Source organism: Carassius gibelio, chromosome A12 (assembly GCF_023724105.1).
Source record: "Carassius gibelio isolate Cgi1373 ecotype wild population from Czech Republic chromosome A12, carGib1.2-hapl.c, whole genome shotgun sequence".
Classification (NCBI taxonomy): Eukaryota; Metazoa; Chordata; class Actinopteri; order Cypriniformes; family Cyprinidae; genus Carassius; species Carassius gibelio.
This window is the reverse complement of record NC_068382.1, coordinates 7,913,184-7,934,653: the sequence shown is the minus strand read 5'-3', so window position 1 is coordinate 7,934,653 and position 21,470 is coordinate 7,913,184. Positions and strand designations below refer to the sequence as shown.

The 21,470-nt window shown below is 40.6% G+C and overlaps 1 protein-coding gene across 3 annotated transcripts; it reads right to left on the bottom strand.

The window, feature by feature from the left end:
* Positions 1 to 288: 288 nt before the first annotated feature.
* On the bottom strand, positions 289 to 18,982 carry prr12a (proline rich 12a). Of its 3 annotated transcripts, none has more exons than XM_052611023.1 (16): positions 18,450 to 18,982; positions 18,135 to 18,325; positions 16,234 to 16,391; positions 15,310 to 15,471; positions 10,435 to 14,924; positions 8,825 to 9,010; positions 8,044 to 8,734; positions 7,394 to 7,878; positions 7,170 to 7,286; positions 6,457 to 6,587; positions 5,584 to 6,017; positions 3,890 to 4,012; positions 3,696 to 3,793; positions 2,429 to 2,560; positions 1,595 to 1,690; positions 289 to 1,496 (listed from the first exon to the last, which is right to left on the bottom strand). In XM_052611023.1, the coding sequence occupies exons 2-16, from the start codon at positions 18,215 to 18,217 to the stop codon at positions 1,362 to 1,364; spliced, it is 7,521 nt and encodes a 2,506-aa protein (XP_052466983.1). In that variant the 5' UTR covers positions 18,218 to 18,325; positions 18,450 to 18,982; the 3' UTR covers positions 289 to 1,361. The 3 variants fall into 3 exon arrangements, with proteins under 3 accessions (XP_052466983.1, XP_052466985.1, XP_052466984.1); XM_052611025.1 differs by having other exon boundaries at positions 3,890 to 4,009; XM_052611024.1 differs by having other exon boundaries at positions 18,135 to 18,982.
* Between the last annotated feature and the right edge of the window lie 2,488 nt (positions 18,983 to 21,470).

Genomic DNA, 21,470 nt, shown 5'->3' with positions numbered 1-21,470 from the left:
ATTGTTAAAACACTGTCTGGAAATACCCAGCAGTCAATATAAGGAATTGTTAAAGAGAAAATAGAAAGAATGAAGCATGAAAAATAAAAGCAATAATAAAAACAGCAAAAAAAGGGAACTCTAATGAAGTCACAGTCGAAGTTCAAGAAAAAGTACAAACCTTTTCATTTAGTTCTCTAAGGTTCTGTGGAAGTCAAAAAACAAACCGATTTAACTGTGATCATTTCACCTGTCAGACTTCTCACCGTAAACCTGAGGAGAAAAGCAGCGTCTTCTTGAACACAGAGCAGTCGTTGATGGTTTTATTTGTTTGTCAAATACAGGGATAGTCCATGTACAGAAGAACCAGAAGATTTCTGTCAAGAAGCTGTACAATATTTACACAAAGGCTTTACTTTTGAAAGTAGCACAGTATTAGATTGTTCCAAAATAAGACTCAGAATACAGACAAAAGACAAACAAATAAAAACAAATTTCCATTTTAAATAGTACTAATACATAATCCCTCCCTAATGGGAAACAGATGCATCGCTCTCACTTTATTATCTCTGTAGAATGCATTGCAATAATACCGCTTCGCGTAGCTCGAAATAGTTTTGTTCTACTCTGTCTTTCGCTTCTCTTCTGTAACAGATAAAAACAATAATACGTTTTCCATGGAGTCCACCCACCTTTGACGAGCAAAAAGGAAGACAGTTCAGAAGATCCATTAATAACATCTGAACAACCATTATTTTATATGGTTTGTATTGTATGTGCGAATTCCCAATAAAAATGTCTTTATAAATAATAAAAATGTATTCCTTTAGCTCACGTGTGGAGACTAATGCGTTGAATGTCATCACATGTGGTTGCACGCATCTTCCCATGACTGCATTCCCTTCTGCACTCGTTTAGAAAACACAACCGTCACTCTCTCGCTCTCGTTTCAGAAAACTGATATCGTCTTTAAAAAATTATTCATGTAAAATTCAGTAACAGTTTCCTCCTGTCAGTTAGTCCTGTGCCGAATCGGTCGATCCGAAAGTATAAAGACTTCACACAGTATTTTCCTTCAACTGTAGCTCCATGGGTCTGTGTACCATTTTTTGAAAATTCGGTCAAATCTGATCTCAGTTTGGTCACATCCTGAGATCAGATATGCCTGAACGCTCAGGAGGGATCCTGCATGTTTGCAGACGTTTGTAAAGAGTTAATAAGAGTTATTCCTGCTGGGCTCGTCGCCCGGTCCTCTCCTTTAAAAGAAACATTTCTGTAAAACCGAGGTGGACAAGGAGGCAACAATAAATCCAGCTTCTTTGTACATCAATGCCTCCATGATTCCTCAACGATTCTCCTGTTTCGTGCTTTTCCTCTCTGTCTTAAGCTTTGGTGCTGAGGGTCATCAGCTCTAAGAAGGAGTTGAAGAGCATCTCCAGCCAGCTCTGATTGGCCATGCACTGCTGAACAACTTCCTCTTGTCCAGGATCTTCTGAAGCCTGCTCTATAGTGTTCGTCTAAAAAAAAAAAAAAAAAAAGAGAAAAAATTTCAAAGAAGATTTGCATTGCATTTGTTGACTGCAGCTGCTTATGGGAAATGTAGCTGGATCTTTACCTCTTTCTTACAGTGTAAGAAGGTATGATATTTATAATGATGCAGTGAATGGTAGAGACTGTAGAGCCGACATGTTTCTGTTGACAACTTCAGGTCCTGGAGGAGACAGGAATGGGGACGTTTGTATTAGAATTAGACTTTTATTGCTTCTACATTGTCCCTGTTAATTATTGGGTTGTGTAACTGGATTATTATATGATGTCTCTCTCTACAAGTAAAACCAAGTGGGATACTGTTACAAGTATACATTATTAAGTGTATAAAATACTTTTAATCATTCAAACTCAAATATTGCACATCCATTTATTGACTAATAATATATGCAACAATTCAAAAGACAAGGGTTGCTAAAATATTTTTGAAGGATGTCTCATATGCTCACAAAAATACAGTAAAAAATGGTAAACATTAGTACTGTAAAAATTTCCAAGTAACATTGTCAAATATTACAATTAAAAATAAATCTTGTATTACTGAATATATTTTAAAATGTAATTTATTTCTGTGATGCATCATTACTCAAGTCTTCAGTGTCACATGAAATCTTTCTAATATGCTGATTTGCTGCTCAAGAAAACATTTCTTATTAATATCTCTGTTAAAACAGTTGTGCTGTTCAATATTTTAATGGAAACAGTGATACATTAGAATCTAGAATGGTCACTTTTGATCAATTGAATGCAGCCTTGATAAATAAAAGCATTATTTAGAAACAATAATAATAAAAGATGTATTACAAATGAACAGCCCTATTAATTCTGTTTTAAATGAAGTGGGTGGGGCTGTGGGAAGCTGTCATAATCAGATCAGATCAGAAATGTAGGTTTTGTTGACCTGTGGCTTGGGAACACTCTTTTTGATGCGGTTCAGGGTTTTGCGGTTGTAGCATTCACCACCCAGTCTGACCCTCACCGTCCCCGAGTCTACGGGCTCCGCTGTTATCTGAGGGAAAGTGTGAAGAGCTTCCTGTGGAGCAGAGACAGAAGAACAGAAGGAAATTAAACTCTTCATTTACATTTAAAAGGAACATGTGGATTTAGCTTCATGAAACTAATTTATTTCTGTCATGACAAATCTCTGAGAGTTTAGCATGATAATATATAGACCTGGGTTTGGACACAAATTTCTAAATTAAATTGATTCTGATTCACAAGCTTGTGTTTTAATTCAATTTCCAATTGGATTACATTCAATTTCAGTTATTTTGGATATAATTTTGACATTTGTGACTAAAAATAGATGTGTGCGAACTGTAAAATGTATGTAGGAGCAAAAAAGCAAAATCCCTCATTTATTTTAATTTCATAAAAAAGTCATCACTACATGAAATGGTAAAACAGACATCTTGATTATTTCAAGGTGTCTTATATTTGAGGATAGAAAAACTTAAATTGAGATACAGCCTATTGATTATTAAACTATGATTCATAATAAGACTCCTGGTGTTTTTCAGGCTTCTTTTGAATTAAAAATCAAGTTTTTTTTTTCATTTTTTCTGGGCGTTACTGGTATTTTGTTTATGCAAAAAATGGTATTTAATTTAATTTCCATTTAATCCATAGTAAACTTTTGTAGTTCCTGGAAGAAAAGTCAAAGAACATTATTTGACATATTATTCAAGATATAGATTTGACCCATTCGCTTAAAATGCATATATGCAATAATGTATAATTTAAGTGTAATGAACCAGAACTCGACATGGGATCCATATGCAGGCTTTATTGCAGAGACTCGTAGTCGTACAGGCAATGGTCAATACCAGCAATATCAGCAACGTAGGAAGAACAGAGAATCAAAATCCAGTAACAAGCAAGGGTCGGTAGGTAGGCAGCAAAGGTACGTATTCTCTTCTTAGTGTGAATTCTTTTCATACATTATATTCTGTTTATTTTATATGAAGGATGAAGAAAACATGAGAAATGAAACTAAGAAAAAATTTTATGAAGTCCTAGGAAACAAAAAAATGCTGCTGGAAAAAGTGCTTGAAAGTCCTTGATTTTCAAAGCGCGGTCCCTGTATGAACCCTGTTGCTAAGGGACACGAAAGAGAAACTGAGCAAAAAAATAATAATCAAGCAAGCACAAATATTAAGGTGAAGTACCTGGTGCTGAGAGTTCATACTGACTCGTTTCAAAAGCTTCCTCTTCTGCTCACTGAGAAGACTGTCAATCTTGCGCATTGGAGGAAGATATAATTCATCTGAAATAGCCAATAATACAAAAAGAAGTGAACTTCTTCTGGTTTGGTAATGACAGAGCGCTACAGTAAGTTTGAGAGGTAATCACATTGGCTTACCTTCAGTGTCCTCTAGAGCCTGAATCATGTCCGGGTCGAGTGCTGTACTGACCAGCATCTCCACGTAGCTCCGGTACATCTCACGCATTGCTCGTGTGTTCAGGCCAGCTTTGACTGAGACTGCTGGACAGACACACATAGAGTTATATTCACATCAACACACTATCATAACTGCACACTGCCTGCTATTTTATGCCACATGACTGCATTTATTTGTGTGACTTAAAAGTCATTTTGCAATACAGTTGCACAAAAACAAGTGACACTTCACTCCAAAATCAAAAGAAAAAAAAGAATTTATATTTTACAAATTAACCAGACCAAAACCAATTTTATATTTTTCAGACATTATTTTTATGACAATTATGACATCAACAATTCCTACAAAATCCTTATAATACTAATGCAGTTTTACAATTTTATATATTTTTTTTAAATATGTGATTTCCATTATTCTTTGAAAACGAAAGGCGGTAAACAATTTAGAAATAAAACATCAAATAATAAGATTATATATTGAAAATTAAGATTTCGTATTGCAATAATGAGAAATAAAGTAAAAGAAAAATAAATAATGCGAATTTCTTTACAAATGATTTATCAAATATTTTATTTACAAAGTGTATATGGGCCTTTAAAATTATTATTATTTTTTTTTAATGGGCCCTATCATACACCTGGCGCAATGCAACGCAAGGCGCAGCACAAGTGTGTTCATTAGTTTTAGTCCAGCGCCATTCACATTTTCCCGTCAGCGCCATGTCATTTAATTAGCAAATGCATTTGCACCCATTTGTGCACCCGTGGGCGTGCTGGTCTAAAAAAGAGGTGTGTTCAGGCACATTGCTGGCGCAATGCTATTTTTACGAGCTAAAAATAGATTGCACAATAGACAAACTCAAACCTGGTCTAAAGTCTGGCGCAATGTTTTTTCTCCAAGAGGTATGAGAATGCAGTGTAGATCCCAGAGTGTTTGTGAGCATGATTTAATATTTTTATCTAATGAAAAATGCTGTCCCTTTTATATTTAGTTGGAAGAGAAAGAGGTAGAGAAGACTGGTTTTGTTGCCTCGTTTTTGGATTTTCTAAAGTCCGGAAAATGGCCATCAGGGTTGTCAACAGGGTCAGCTGACAGCACTGGAAATGAAGATGCCTCTCCTCACACAGACATGCCAAATATTACAAATTAAAGGACTGCAATGCATAAGAATTTTTTGTAGGCTAATTAATTACCCATTACTCATTAAGAGAATAGGGACAAACCGTTTAGACCATGCGCCCAGGCGCATCAACAGTTTTTCCGTCGTTAAAATAGCAAAAGTGGATTTGGACGCGCCCTGAGTGTACCTGTGCAGTCCACTTTACACTTTAAGTTTAGATCGTTAAAATAAGGCCCTACGTGTTACAATGTTGCATGTGGCACACATTAAAGTTGAACTGAACTATAGGCTTTTCTTTTCTATGCAAAACATAATTTCCACATTTTTGTCTTTTGATTTAAGGGTAAAATATAATCTATGAAAATACAGTTTAAAGAAAATTATCTATTTTTATTCAAAACGTTTACAATACAGATGTCTTAATGATAAATAAAAATGCACATTCAAGATGACTGCAATGTTAATTTGTCACATCAGAAATGTACAATGCACATCTGAGTAAATGGATGCCATACATTTTAAAAGTAAACTCACTTTCATCCTCACTTGCTGAGGAGTCGGAGTCTGAAGACGAGGGTACTTCCTTCAGCCACATCCTGCGTTTCTTAGGCGGAGGTTCGGCCTTCACCTTTGGTGGCTGAGGTTTGGCAGAGCGCTCGGTCTTCTTCTCCTGTCCACCGCTCTTCTTCTCCTCCTTCACCTTCCCTCGTTCTGTCACCGCTGCTCGTTTCTCAGGCTTCTGAGGTGCCGGAGGAGGAGGTGATGCTTTCTTTTCTTTCTCTTTCTTTTCTTCCTTCTCCTTGGTTTTAAGCACTTTGTCTCTGTCCCGCTGTTCCTTTAGCCGAACATTGTTCTTCTCTCGGCTTTCACGTGGCTCTTTAATCTTGTCTCTGTCTTTTTCAGTCCTCTCTAAAGGAGTCTGGTTGTTGGGGGGTGGCGTTAACTTCGGAAGAGGTTGAGACTGTCTCCTAAAAAGTAAAAAACAACACCTTTATCACGCATGTCAACAGTACAAAACATGCAAATTACCTTACCCTAGATGAATAGACATAAGGGCTATATTGGCGTCCACACTAACATACCACATTTAATGCTCAAGCTCTTTAACGTTGGGTGGAAAAATTGGGAAACACTGATCTAGACAACCGTTCCCTGCTATTATGAAGCTTGGAAGAGACAGACATTTATTTGGTGGGATTTTTAAGAGATATCATATATGCCAGTGATTTCTTACAATCTGGTGCATGCAGTTCAAAGGCAAGTGGAAAATATATATATATATTGCTGAAAGGAGTAAAGTAACCGTATGAACAAAGCTCATTTGAATCTGTTCTAGATCATTAAACATAATTTGTTGTCATTGCTTCTTTGACTTGACAACACAGCAAGATAAAGGGGCTGAAATACCTCAGGTTGACAGCCCTGTGCCAGGGCTTACGGGAACAGACCCTCACGTAGTCTTTTTTGTTTATGTTTTCCAGAAACTTCACATATAGCCGCTGATAGCGCTTTTTGGCATCCCCGAAGTAACCCAGATACTGAGAGGAAGCAGAGAGGAGAAGGAGACAAAAGAGGACACAACATTTAGAAACTGACAGTGACACAGCTTAAAATACAAAAACAGGGGACAGACAAATCACTTAAAGTTGTGCTGAAAAATACTGTACTATCCAATAAGCACTGCTCACATTACTCCCATCATTTACATTTATGCATATGGCAGATGCTTTTATCCAAAGCGACTTTCCATTCAAGGTATACATTTTATCAGTTCATGCATTCCCTGGGAATCGAACCCATGACCATGGTGTTGCTAGCACTATTCTCTACTGTGAAATACAGGAATGCTCGATTTTAACAATTTCTGAACAAAATACGAGTGATTCTTAATGCCACAATGCTTGGGTGTTGCCATGATGTTGTTTTGCGATTACAAAGGTGTTATAAATGGCAGTTTGATCAAGTGCTGCGTAGGTGAATAGGATCAGCCTGTTTTATTTTCCATCAGACAATAATAGAAAGTCTGATCATTCTGAAAATGAATAGTAACTTTACAAGTAGAAGGTAGCTGAAACATTATGTGCTGCTTTTTACAAATGTTGTGATTGGTCATGACTCACATTACTAGTGGCACAAAACTGTCTCTGTCCATCCTTAATCTCGGGAGAAAACTTCTGTAGCAGAGCTTTCTGTACACGCCAAATAGGAGGAGACTCTCGTCCTGTCTGCAGGGCCAACTAGAGAGACACTCAAAATTAAACCTACATACCACATATTTATCTGCACATATGGATTATACACATACTGAATAAGACCTAAAAAGAAAGAGAATTGACTGCTGTACCTTCAGACTCCTGATGTCCTCAATTCGCACCACAAACTCATCTCTCTCTCTGAAAATACCCTCGCCTCCGCTCTCGCTCTCATCCTCATCAGTCTCGCCGACTATGGCAGCACCGCTCTGTTTCTGTGCCAAGTGCAACGGTAGAATTTGAGGGGCCGGGGGCTCTTCAGGAGAGGCGGGCTGTTCAACGGACTCCTGTACGAGAGGTGTACTGGGCGAAGACGGGCTGGAGGATAGAGTAGACTCTACAGGAGGAGCAGGTAGAGGACACGGGACAGGCACAAAGGAAGTCACAGGACTGGGTGGATGCGAGGACTGTTGTGGAGGTGATTTCTGTGAGGGAGAAGGACTGTCCACCTGTGGAGGAAGAGGAGAGGGAACGGGTGGAAGCGGTGATGGCGAGGAGGTGGAGGAGGGAGCAGGTGATGATGGGGAAACTGGGAGAGAAGGGGGAGCTTGGGCTTCAATAGCTTCTTTGGGTGAGTCTGCAAGAGAGAACGGTACTCTTAAATTTTCAACCACCCACAGTATTAACAAAATAAAACATAAAACATGTTAAATTGTGTCTTAATCATGCAAGGTTTTAAAAGCAAGGCACAGGTGTTTGTGAAGCTGCTTAATTCATCCTATTTTCCAAAAATGACCCTCACCTTCAACATTGGGGACACTCAGCAGCTCCATATCTGAGACTTTCTCTTTCTCTTCTTTGTCTTGCTCCACTGCCTCTTCTAGATCTTTCTCTTTTTCTTCCTTTTCTTCTTCCTGCTCTTCTCTTTGCAATCTTGCAGGCTCAACGGAGTGGGTGTGGGTGTGCGAGGGCGGGTGTGCATGCAGTGGTGGTTGAGGGCTGAGGGCTGGTGGCTGCTCTGTTGGTGTCAGTGGTTCGGGAGGAGGTGGAGGAGGGGGTGGTGGAAGTGAAGGAGGCTGCATTGTGGAGGTGAGTTGAGGAGTGTCATACAGGGCAGAGATTGCAGAGGAGATGCTCTTTTGCAGGTCCTGGTTCTTTCCGACGGAGTCCTCCTCATCGGACGAGAAGGAGGGCAATGTCTCAAGGTTCCTTTTCAGCTCTTCATCCAAACGCTTGCATGGGCTAGGACAGCCACCCAAAGACAGTCCTCCATCACTTTCACCATCTCCATATCCAGATACAGCTGCAGCAGCTGGGGGAGGTGGAGGTTGAGGGGATAATGGGCGAATGCCTCCACTTTTCCCAGGAGAGGCATCTTCATTTCCAGTGCTGTCAGCTGACCCTGTTGACAACCCTGATGGCCTTTTTCCGGACTTTAGAAAATCCAAAAACGAGGCAACAAAACCAGTCTTCTCTGCCTCTTTCTCTTCCAACTAAATATGAAAGGGACAAAATTTTTCATTAGATCAAAATATTTAAACATGCTCACAAACACGGCTCTGGGAAACACTGCATTCTCATACCTCTTGGCATTTGGACTTCTTGTCTTGAGGTCTGTTCATGTCAGGCACTCCAGGAGTCCCAGGGCTCAATCCCAAAGAGGGTGCTGAACCAAGGGAACCATCTGAGAGAGCCGGATCAGTGCCTGACAAGGAATCTGTCCTCAACAAGGCATCAGAAGGTGGCATGGTTCCAACAGGAAGCTTAATCTAATAAAGAGAAATAAGACATTATCGAAAATTATCTAGAACATGATCAAAGCAGATGTCCCATCATTCAAAAACTAATAGAGATGCACCGATAATAAAATTCTGGGAGACTTATAAGCTGATTAGAGGTTGACCGATATTGGAATTTTTTTTTTTTTAAGGTTGGACCACACTCGTCAATAACGATTAATCGATTCATAGTTTTTAAAGTGGATACTGTATGAAAAAGTATTTAATTTTTTACAAAAATGTATATTTAATATAAATTATAAATTATATATTGATCATTAAAATGAATTAATAATTAATTAAAGGGGTTCTATTATGCCTTTTCAACTTTAGTCTGTAATATTGCTGTTTGAGCATAAAAAAAGATCTACAAAGTTACAAAGCTCAAAGTCCACTTCAAAAGGAGATATTTTATTTAACAGAAATCACTTTTCAAAAACTACAACAAATGATTTGTTTGGACTACAACAAATATTTTCCGGGATTTTTGATAACACAAATATTGACGAATGAAAAAAAGGCTGCTTTTCACAGCACATTTTGTATTACAGAAGACGGGCCTACATTTGATACAGGAACTATTCGAGTCGTTTTTATTTAATTTTATTAATCTTTAAATATCTACACAAAGGCCATAGTATTGAAATTGCATACATACGGATATTGTTTGTATGCTCTCACACTTTGACTGTTTCTATTCTAGAACACTTGATGATTATCTAATAAAAATAAAATACGGCAGTCGCACGCTGGGCAAAAGCACAGTGCTGCGTCTAGGAGAACTCAGGCATCAGGGATCACACACAAGAGACGCGTCACGTTCAGTTCAAGCAGTGGCCTAAAACAGTTTATTTAATCACCAAATGCAGAATCTAGTCAACAAATTAATTACTTTATAACGATATAAAAGCATACTGTAGTATGCTGTACACGCACTGCTTCTTTGTTGGTCTGAAATCCTTAAATCTGAATTGTTCCACGCAGTGCAGTGTCAGTTGTCAAAACAAGCAGAAAATGGTGTCAGTGATTCCACCTCTAGAGGCCACTCTCGCTCTCATACTGTATAATGACAGCAAGCCTTCTCAGCCACTCCAACAACTGACACAAACCGTAAATAAAACTATCAGCAAGGATTTTTGCGATAGCCAATAGTATCGGCAATCAACTATCCGTGCCGAATAATCGGCAAAACAGATAATCGGTCGACCTCTAAAACTGATAATTATCTTAATGCTAATGGGTCATAGATGGAAATGAGCATGTAATATTAAATATCCAATACTGAACAAAACTGTTACAAAAAAACTCTACTATCACCCAATAACTGATTTTGTCCCAATATATTGTTCATCTTCAACTACAAATGTTTGAACTCACATCAGTATATTATACGTTTTTACATTTGAACTGCTTACCTTGATGGGTTTGATTGGCTCCTGATGCTGTGGCTGCTGCTGTGATTGGTGATGCATTTGCTGCTGCATGTGTTGTTGATACATCTGATTTGGGTCTTTATTGGCCATCTCCATGTCCATCGTAGATTCATCCCGTCTGCCCCTGCCTCTGCCTCTTCCTCTGCCTCTGCCTCTTTCAGGAACATATCCTGTTCCATAATCTCCCATCATACCCCTAGAGTGGTGAGGTTCTGGCAATGGGCGTATACGTGGGCGTCCACGTGGCCTTGGAGGTCCTTCTCGTTTAGGCTTTGTGGGCTTTCTGCCTCTTTTTTTCGGTCCATCTTGTGGCATCAACTGTGGAGGGGGACCAAGAGATGGGTATCCAAAATCTAGATCACCCATTAAAGGGCTTAAAGTTCCCCCTCCCACACCACTTGTTTTGCGACAACTGGACACAAGGTCTGGTATGAGATCAGGAAGTCTGCTTCTGCTGTTGAGGCGAATGTCAGCTGGGATGTCAGCCTTATCCTCGTCATCTTCAAATTCATACTCCTGTGCATAGCTCTTCTTTGGCATGGAGTTGGGATCAGGTCTCTCCTTCAGTAGATGGAAGGAACTGGACTTAAGGAGCTTCTTTGGGCGAGAGGAACAGAAAATAGGAGAGGTAAGACCACCTGATCCAGACCCAGATCCCCCAGTACCTCCCATTTTGGCACCAGATCCTTCCCCCACTGTTCCAGTTGTCCCCATTCCAAGGTTGGCTGGATGAGATTGGATCAGTCCAAGCTGCTCTGTATTGACTGTAGATGGGAGCTCATGGGTCTTCAAGGAGTCAAGATCCAAATGCATGGTTCCATTGTCAGGCTCTGAAAGATCATGGCAATATTGCCCAAATCCTTGGTCACTGTGATGACCAAGCATATCATAGCTTGAACCTGTATTGTCTCCTCCTCCGGGCGTTGGTTTAATTCCTTCCATTCCTTCCTGCACTGCTTGGCCAGGTGCGACCCCATCTTGACCCTGCCCAGTTCCTCCTGAGCAAGTGGATTTGTACTCCTCTGTGCAGAACATATCCTCCATTCCAGGAAAGAATGAACGGTCCTCATCTGGGAGAAGAGAATCAGGAAAGCAGATGGATGTTAAAGGAACAAACCTCTGGCCCTGTTGGTTTTGATTATGGTTTTGATTTGATTTCACTGCTGGATTCCTAGTGTCAAAGTGGGGCTCTCCTTGATGCTGGTCAAGCTGAGATTGAGGAATCTGGGAGGTATGAGAGGGGTGAGATTGCTCTTGTTGCTGAGAAGCTGCTGAGGAGGCCTGTGGAGGAAGTTGATGATGGCTCTGCTGATTAGGATGGGAGGGATGAGGGTGTTGATGGTGGGAGTTAGAATGTGGAGGACCTTGTGACGATTGTTGCTGTTGGTGGTGATGGTGGGATAGGTGGTGTCCATGAGAAGTAGTTGATAAACTCATGTCTGGCTCAGGAAGATATGAGTGTAACTCTGAGGCATGATGCTGCGTTCGGTGGTGAGATGAAAGTCTTTGTTGCTCCTGGGATTGGTGCCTTTCTACACTTCCTGATGTTGCTGCTCCAGAATTCCCCCTGCTTCCTTCACCTCCTGTAATCTCATCCACCATTGCTCCCTCTTGGCTAGATGTCCGAGAGAGGGAATGCTCCAGCATGTCTAGTGAAGACACTGTGTTAGACTTAGGGCGGCTCTGGTCTTGCTGCTGGGTACCGTGACCATAGTGACCAGCTGCTTCTAAAGCCTGGGACTGAAGCTGGAGTTGGAGCTGGGATGTCTGGGGCTGGGAATGGGTCTCTGCTGACACAACTCCCCCAGCAGCTTCCATAAGGGCCTGCTGACTAACAGAATGCTGCTGTTGCTGAGGGTCTGTTTTGCTGCGGGTGTGGGACAACACAGACTGCAACAAATGAGGGGGTTGGCGAGACTGGTCAGTGGGAGAGTCCATAAGCGACTGTGACTGGGAGTGACGTTGTTGCTGGGGTTGTTGTTGATGTTGTTGTGGATGTGACTGATGATGTTGAGTCTGCTGTTGATGTGCCTGTTGATGCTGATGGTGATGTTGCTGCACATCAGGTGTCTTACGTAGGTAAGCCATATCTCCTGAATCTTGAGTTTTTTTCTGAAGATCCATGTGTGGGTGAGAGTGTAGGTGCGAGTGCGTGGGTGTATGTGGTGTGTGTTGATGGTGGGAGGTGGATTGTTGAGGAATGGAGTGTTGGGAATACAGGTCACCCCGACCATAATGTACCACAGATCCCAGAGAATCATGATGAAGGTGAGGATGGGAGTGTGTTTGATCTGAACTCCCTCGTCCTCCATCACTTACAGTTCTGTTGCTTTTCTGCTGTGGTTGTTGTTGCTGTTTATGCTGCTGTTGCTGCTGCTGATGTTGTTGTTGCTGTTTCTTTAGGGACATTTCCAATTGACTGTCCAGTCCAGCTCCACTCCCTGTGCCAGCAGCATTAGAGGTGGCACTATGTGTTCGAATAACACTTTGAAGGTGGTACCTCTCTTCTGAGCTTTTGCTCATCTCATAAGCAAGCCCCTTATTTCCATCCTGACCTGGAAGGACTGGAGGCTGCTGGGTGGGTTGTATGGAATGATGGCTTTGAGGAGGATGGTGATGGGATGCTTGAGGGGCAGGACTCTGGGCTTGAAGAAGGTGCTGGATGAGGAAATCATCATCAACATCATCGTCCTGTTGTGACCTAGATTCTGTTACACCAAGTATGCTGTTATCAGACTTTGTTTTGGGAGGAGCAGAGGGGTGATAGGGTTGTGATCGAGGTCCTCTTGTGTCTGGGTACCCTTGTGGAGAAGGAAGAAATGAAGGCGAGAGAACAGAAGATAGATATTTGTTGGATCCTGTTCCAACAGGTGACTGAGCAGGTCGTGAAGGTGCAGGAGAATGCAGACCAGGGCGGATGATTCCAGAATTGCCAGATGGAGATGGACTTGAATCATTGATGTGGTAAGATCCACCACCTCCTCCACCTCCCACACTACCACTGGCTCCAGTTCCTGTACTGCCTCCACTACTACTACCACCAGTTGTTCCACCACTTGCTCCTGACCTAAGAAGGGCAGGAGAGTGTCCTGATGCACCATAACCCATTGAGGGACTTCCAGCACCCCCTAAAGATGATGGCAGAGATCCATAACCTGAATCAGTCCCATATATTGATTCTGATGAAAACGACTGACTTCCCAAATTCCCATACCCTTTACCCACTCCAGAGGTCCTAGCTGAAGGAAGATCATGAGTCTGTGGAGAACTGAATCCCCCATATGACTGGGAAAGGTGTGATGGGGGAGGCTGACTTGGAGAGAAAGACTGGGGTTGTGGATGAGGAGGGGTCTGGCCCGTTAGACCACTCGATGACTTGACTGGAGCCACTGGGGATCCATAACCCGAGAGGCACGACTTGGGAAGGGTTTGCTGGGTGGAATTAGAGGAGCTCTGAGGGCCCTGGGAATGTGACTGGGGTGGAGGGGGTACAGTCTGGGTTGGTGGCTGTTGACGAGAGGATGCAGAGGCAGAAGTGGAGGTTGGAATGGAATTAGACTGACGAGCACTAGCAGATGCAGAGGAGGAGGAAGAGGATGAAGATGAGGATGAAGCAGAAGAGGCAGAAGGCGGTGTGTGGGGGGTTCTGGAAGAGGATGCAGATCCAGCAGAGGAGTAACCACTACTGGAGCTGCTCTTTGTCCCTTTTCCAGCCCCAACAGAGGATGAGGATGATGATGACCCATAAGAAGGTTGGATTATTGGTCTGTACTGTTCTGTCCTGGGGGAGGGTTTATGGTCTGAGGAAGGACTGTGTTCACCTAGGGGACTGCAAGAGAGGCCAGGATGGCGAGTATGAGTGGCTTGCTGATATCCTGACACTCCACAGCTAAGGTAGTGCTGGAGAGGGTGAGGGGTGGATGAGGGGGCTTGTGCTGGTGAGGGACGCTGGTAGTGTTTAATTACACTGTCTTGTCTTGGTACTGTACGCTCTTGGGATGTCTGAGGTGGAGCAGGGGTAGAGGAAAACACAGAGGCACTGTACAACTGGGAGGACTGGTCTTGAAGCTGGGAGGACAATAAGTTGAACTGGTGAGACTGTATATGGCGGGCAGAAACTGAGGCTGCAGAGGAGGCTTGTGCAGATGTGACCCCACCCCCAGTTGGATCATGACTTCCACGGTAAGCCGCAGCTGCACCCTGTGATGACAACAGGCGGTCAAAACCCAGACTTGATTGAGAAGGTGTCTTGATGTGGAGTAAAGGATCATGGGGTGACAAGAGGCCATTGGAGGTGGGGCTGAAAGTGGGCGTGTCCTGTAAGGACAATGAGGGGGTCACACCAGGAAAGGACCGCCCTGAGAATGGCGCTGGGTGCTGATAGGCAGACAAAGCAGAAGAGGATGGAAAGGATCCAGATCCAGGAAGAGCACTAGAGATGAAAAGCTCTGCAGGGGCAGGTGTGTGCATGGCTAAAATTTGTAGAGAAAAAAAAAACACACACACATAAAACAGAAGCTAAGTCTAATAAAACATACTAAATTAGTAATTTTAAACACATAATAAGTAAAAAAATTATACTGACTTTCGACATCTGTGCACACTGAGTTATTACAAGAGCCAATTAATATTTTTTAATATGTGGCTTACAAATTGTTGCTATGGCAACAGTGTTGGCAGTGCTAGCTGAATGCACTTACAGTTTACCAGAATTTCCTTTATATATTCAGTACATCTGATGCAAACAGTGACAGTGCATTTTTGATCTGATGCTTACAAAATATGTAATATTATTTTGTTGTACATTATTCAAATATACCTATGCAAACTTCACACAACTCAGTAAGCCAACCTTACCAGTCTGCCATGATGGAGTGCGAAACTGAGATAGGAGGGATGAGGCAGATGGAGGTGGCTGTGGACCCCGGGACTCTAGTGCAGATATAAGGTTCATAACCGATGGATCTGGGCCTGATGGACTTGCATGGTGCAGCCCTGCATCAAAAAGTCCAGACAGGCCTAAGAAAAACATACATGGAAAAAAAAGCATTTAATGAGCGCATTTTGGCATCCAAGACTACTGCAGACTATCAAGTAGTTTTAGCAGATCTCTTGACCACATTACAGTTCCATATCACTTTGCATAGTTAACTGTAATAAAGGTCATGCAGTTTGCACAAAAAGGTGATGTCAGTGCTGCCCTGACGATTTTATCAGTTAGCCTATAAAGTGTAGCAACTTAAAGCCTAAACATGACATTTCTCCCTAGCAAGGTAATAACAGTGCTGTTTAGAGATGCACAGAGGTAGCCTAATTCACACAAACTCTGTCTCTTTACCTGTCTCTTTCTTTTTGTGAAAATTTGGTATTGTGTGTGACAAGCCTAGTCTTGACTTATACATTATTGATTCAAATCAATCATGGTAGTAAGAAAGAAGGATGAGATTATTTGATGAGGTTTATGATATAAGCTACTTTTGGGCAGACTGTGTTTCAAAACCTCAGGAATGCAGTCCATCATCTTTCTGCAAGTGTGTCCACATCACAACCATTAAAAATTAACTGCCAAACAAGTACACATCTAAAACTTTTCTGGGGCTTGCTGTGATCAACAACAATCTGCAATCACTTCATAAATCAATCACTACATCAATTAATGATCAGCATTCATCATAAACAAAAGTTAGATGTCCCACAAGTGCTGTGATACTATACACTTCAGTTTTCTAGAAAGAAACCAAACCAGATGTTTGAACGTGAAGTCAGAGTAGTGTCACTCACCCAGGCTCCTTCCAGCTGCACCCCAAGCCCCACCTTGGCCAGATCCACCAGGATGGTGATTGGTAGCATAACCCTGCAGGGGATGGGGAGTGGCGTAGGCTTGGCGATGAAGAAGTTCAGACTCTGGATGTGATGATCTAGAGCTGCCGTACACCAAGCTGACGAGAACAGGGATCACCAGTGACTTAAGCATTGATTATCAATGATGCTTGCAGCAAGTGTAAAAACCTAGACAGATTTCAGTTTTCCTATGGTAATCTCTGTACAGTGATGCAAAACCAAGTTTCTTAATAAGCAATATTTTAATAGGTATTAAATTGGTATATATAACTTGTCGCCTAATTCAATTTTATTAAGTTTCATAATTAAAAATAAGTACAAAATGCAAATATATGTATATATATGTATATATATATATATATATATATATATATATATATATATATATATATATATATATATATATATATATATATATATACTTCCGCAAACAATATATCTATACATTTATAATTCACTATAACAAACCTGAACAGTATTTCTGAGTTATTGAACTAAAAAAAAAAAAAAATTGTATTAACACAAATTTGAATTCCATGCCATCAGAAACGCCCCAGTAGTATAGTGCAATAATGTTTTATTTTTTAAATATCTTTTATATAGTAAATAATTAACAATGTTTTATTAACATTTTTATTATTAAATTTAGATATTGTGAGTTGTATTACAGTGGCATTCTTAGTTAATCCTTATCTTATCATGGGGATTTAATTTAGGATCTCATTTAAAGCATCAAACTTCTCAGATATTAAAATATTAATATTGAGATATTAAATTATACTTACAAATAAAAAATGAATGCACTAACCCAAATGTTAATCCGAACTATATCCCATCAGACACCAGCCACTGTCACAATGCAGAATAATGCTTTTTGTTATAAATACAGGCCTATTCCATGTTATAAATTGTTAATAACGTGTTTCATTAGCAATACTGGATATTTTTATTATCATCTTTCCTGTTGGTTATGGTTCTGTACTGATGTATGAAAAACAATGTCAGTAAAGTAGAAAGAAACTGAAAATATTAAAATGTCAATTATTTTTAAATTAAAAACCAAACATGTTTTTATGAAAGCAATGATTTGTTGACTGGAATTCATGTCCTAATCTGTGACAGTGAGCTTTAGCATCTGAGGCTAACTCGTTAGCAAAGAAACGCAGGTCGCTCCCATCTTCAAGAGCTAAGAGCTAGCTTAGGCAAGTCTTAGCTAACACGAAGGGGGGAATAAAATCTTACATCGGTTTTAAAATGTTCTTTTTGTTTTAGTTTAAATCAGTATTAGGCCCACATGCTACGACAACGTCAGCTGAACGGGAGCCACTCATCATCAGAGGCCGCGTAGCATTGTTTCCCCGATTTATAAAACAACACTAAATAGCAATACGCTCTAAACATGCACGTGCATTTCCAATGCAACTGTTCTGTTTAATGTTCACGTAGTGTGTTTTTATTCATTGGTGTCGTTAAAACTGTAAATAGGTAGCGTTAACGATAAAGCTGAAGGGTCTGCGGGTCGCTTCCTTTTTAACGATTTCTCGCTGTTTTCTCAGTGGACTTGACCCGAGCACCTCAATCATCAGGGATGGATGCTAAACAAATCTACGAGGCGATCTGTAATCAAACCGTGCGAGGAGACGTCACCCCGCCCCCCACCTCCCAAAACCGCACATCAGTCCATCAATCACACTTGAATTTCCAAAGCTGCAAGCCCTCGCTTATTTGAATAACAATGGCTACACTAACACCTTTTGACATCCTTCGCAAACGCATCGTCAGACGCAAATGCACGGGTTTGCTCGGTGTGTCTTGTGTTTTCAGCACGGCTGCATGCTCACCTCGCTTTGGCCGATCTCTCGTAGCTCCATCCGGCTCCTGCGCCCAGATCACCGAAGCCAGCTCCCGGGTAATTTCTGTCCATCTCTCCGCAGCAACGCGCGGCTGGATGCGAGCGAACGTTCTCGGTGCAAAACTGTTTAATGCACTGCAAGATCGCGGTTCCCCCGGTGTCAGTTTTTAATCATGCTTCCTGGTGAGAGACGACTAAGTCCATAAGAGTGAAAAAAATGGCATATTGAAAAGGGAGAGGGAAATGGAGGGGAGGAGGAGATGAGTGCGTGATAGAGGGGGTGTTCACCACAGAAATAACTCACCTCCTTTTCAACCTTTTCTCATTTAAAACCAGTTCGAGTAATGCCATGCTCCTGGCGGGCTACGAGGAATTCGGTTTGACCGATAAATTACTGACGGACGCATATGACCGTACACGTCCTTTCCCTCGTTTCTCCTCCCCTTCGGCTACTTTACTTGTATGAAATATGCATCAACCGAGCTACATTACGCATGCAACGGTTTTGCGAGCGAATCTCAAAAGCGATGTTTAAATCCCAGCCACAATGTTGTTGTTGTTGAGAGCCAGCAGCGAGCTAGCCCTGTCGACGCATCAAAATAAGATGGTGTTGCTGCCGTGTTCTCGGTAAACCGTAAATCCCTTTCCTTCACTCGCTTCGGCTTTGCGTTCGACTCAACGGTTTCACACACAGACGCTGCGCGCGGACCCCGCACGGTTCGCTTGGACGTCAAACTCGAGGCCTCCTTTTTTCATAATATTAGTCATTTTCTCTCAAAGACGCCATATTTGAAGGCGGCCGTGTCTCTCTCTCTCTCTCTCTCTCTCTCTCTCTCTCTCCTCCCTCCCCTCTCTCTCTCTCTCTCTCTCTCTCTCTCTCTCTCTCTCTCTCTCTCTCTCTCTCTCTCTCCCCTCTGTCTCTCTCTCCTCGCGCGGCGTCTGGTCCTCCTCACCTCCGCCTCCTCTCGGCCTTCACGGTATTACCGGAACACTCTGCTCCCTCGTTTTCAACCAAAATGGTCAGAGGAGGGGGAGGCATTGGGAGATGTCTATTTGACGTCTGCTTTTACATCTGCACGTTTGCTTATCTGACGTTTATAAGATGCCTTTAAGATGCTTATGATTTGTGGGTTTGCATGAAAATCATTTAGCATGTGTTTTTACATATCAGCCTGCTGCCACACTCTGTATGGAATGGATTTGTAATCGCAGGCCTTGTAATAATACAGTTATACCAACAGTATAGATATTTCTACCTGTTCTAACATTTAAAACCCATTTTATTGGTGTAATCTAATGTAGTAGTTACACAATGATTGTTAACAACATTCATTGTAAAAAAATAAAATAATAAATAAATAAAACCTAATCAAACCCATCTGAAACCTAGTTTATTTATATGTTGCGACAGAATATGTACAATGAAAACATTAGTTTTGGTGTTTTTCGAACTCAAAATTTACATTTTGTGTTTAATTGAATATAACTTGCTGTAATTGTGAAAATTCCTAGCAGTTTCAGAGTTAAAAAATAATAATCTGCACAAATGTAGTTTTCAGTTTACACATAAAAAAGTGATTTTTTCAAAGCTGTTAATAAAAAAAAGACTACTAGAGTTAAGTTTTACAAGAAAATACTATTTCAGTCAATTGTTTTGTTGTTGTTGTTGTTTTTTTTTTTTTTTTTTTTGCAAAATTTGCTAGCAATTTAAGATTTTCAACCCTGCACCATTTTTTCTGTTTAACTGGTTCTGTATGTTGATTTCAAACAACAAACATTATAGATTAATGTTTCTGTTATTTTTGTAAAGAAAAGCACTGTTAAATTTAAAGTCTGTTAAATTTGCATGCATTTGAACTCTAAAACAAAAGTTTACAATGCAATGCGTAAAATCCATTAACAGTTTGTGTTGCCTATGCAACCTTTTAATGTTAAAACAGTATTTAAACAGTAAAACTATATAGATGAGCTGTTTATCAGTCTAATACTGGTGTCCTGATTAATAATTTACAAATACCCAAAACTATTCACTCATGCGTGAAGGTGTGCAATGAGCACAGCTGTGAACAAAATGTCCTTTCTCTCTGTATTTTGTATGTTCATTTGCACATATCTTATTTTTAGCACATTATTATAAATTTACATTCTGGAATGGGATAAACTCGAGCCGTTTTAGTTTAGATTGAGGCTCAAAAACATGTGCCGGATACCAAGATTTTTGGGTAGGCAATCATTTTTGGGCATCAAATTACTGCACACACCTAAGATAACAAACACTCCTGTCTGGCAGCGTATTATGTTTCACAGTCTTGTGTTATCATTAAATACTTCCTGTTTTGCTGGATTTGTATTAAAAAGTATATTAACAGATGGATGTGTAATGAATTGGATGATGTCATTCTGACCGTGACCGCTGGGGGCGCTTCACATCGCTTTTAATTGACCACAGGCTGCTTCACTGACACCCAGCGATGACAGAAGAATACAGCAACTGCTCTCCGCTCGATGAAAGTCGAACCAAAAGGTGGAAAAACATGAAAAAGAAAGCCCATAATCCTCTCCTGGGCTTTTAAAAATTTAACTTATCTAATTAAGATGCATATGAAACACATAGCCTACCAGAGTATGGCTCCTGGGTAAAAGTTCCATTAGGGCATTGATTAAATTGATTTGCATTTCCTGAAGGAAATAGGCTAGCAGCGATTGCAAGGCAGGTTCTGTGTGAATGAAATGCCAAATCAGAGCCACTTCAGCACACAAAAACAACAGCGATATTTTTCAGCGATGAGCTAGCTATGAATAAATGTATTCAATTCAGACTTATCATAATTCAGTATGCAAAATCATGTAAAAAATTTAATATACAAAACGTGCAATGAGTATGTCACCAGGCTACAGACTGAATGCATGATATTTAGCCGATAGGTAGTGTACAGCATTTGAAACTGAATTTAAGATATATACAATTATATTTAGCAGTTTTTGATCCCCCAGCAGAAATTAAAGAACATAGTTGCAAAATAATTAAATTAATTTCAGTTATGTATGTTGTATGCTTAATCAAGTTTTCTTCATTATAAAACTGTCAATTAATCACGAAATCTTCTATAATTATTAGGCAATAAGATATTTTTAACCTAACATCTGGGTGTTAATATATATATGAACAGAGATAGCCTGATAACGGTTACTTCATAATGTGTGTATTATCATATTATTACATATCATTTTGTGTGTGTGTATATATATGTATTGTAATATGTATCATGTATTATCATGGGAGGATGCATGCATCTGATCAATGCAGATGAGTAAAAACCCAAAG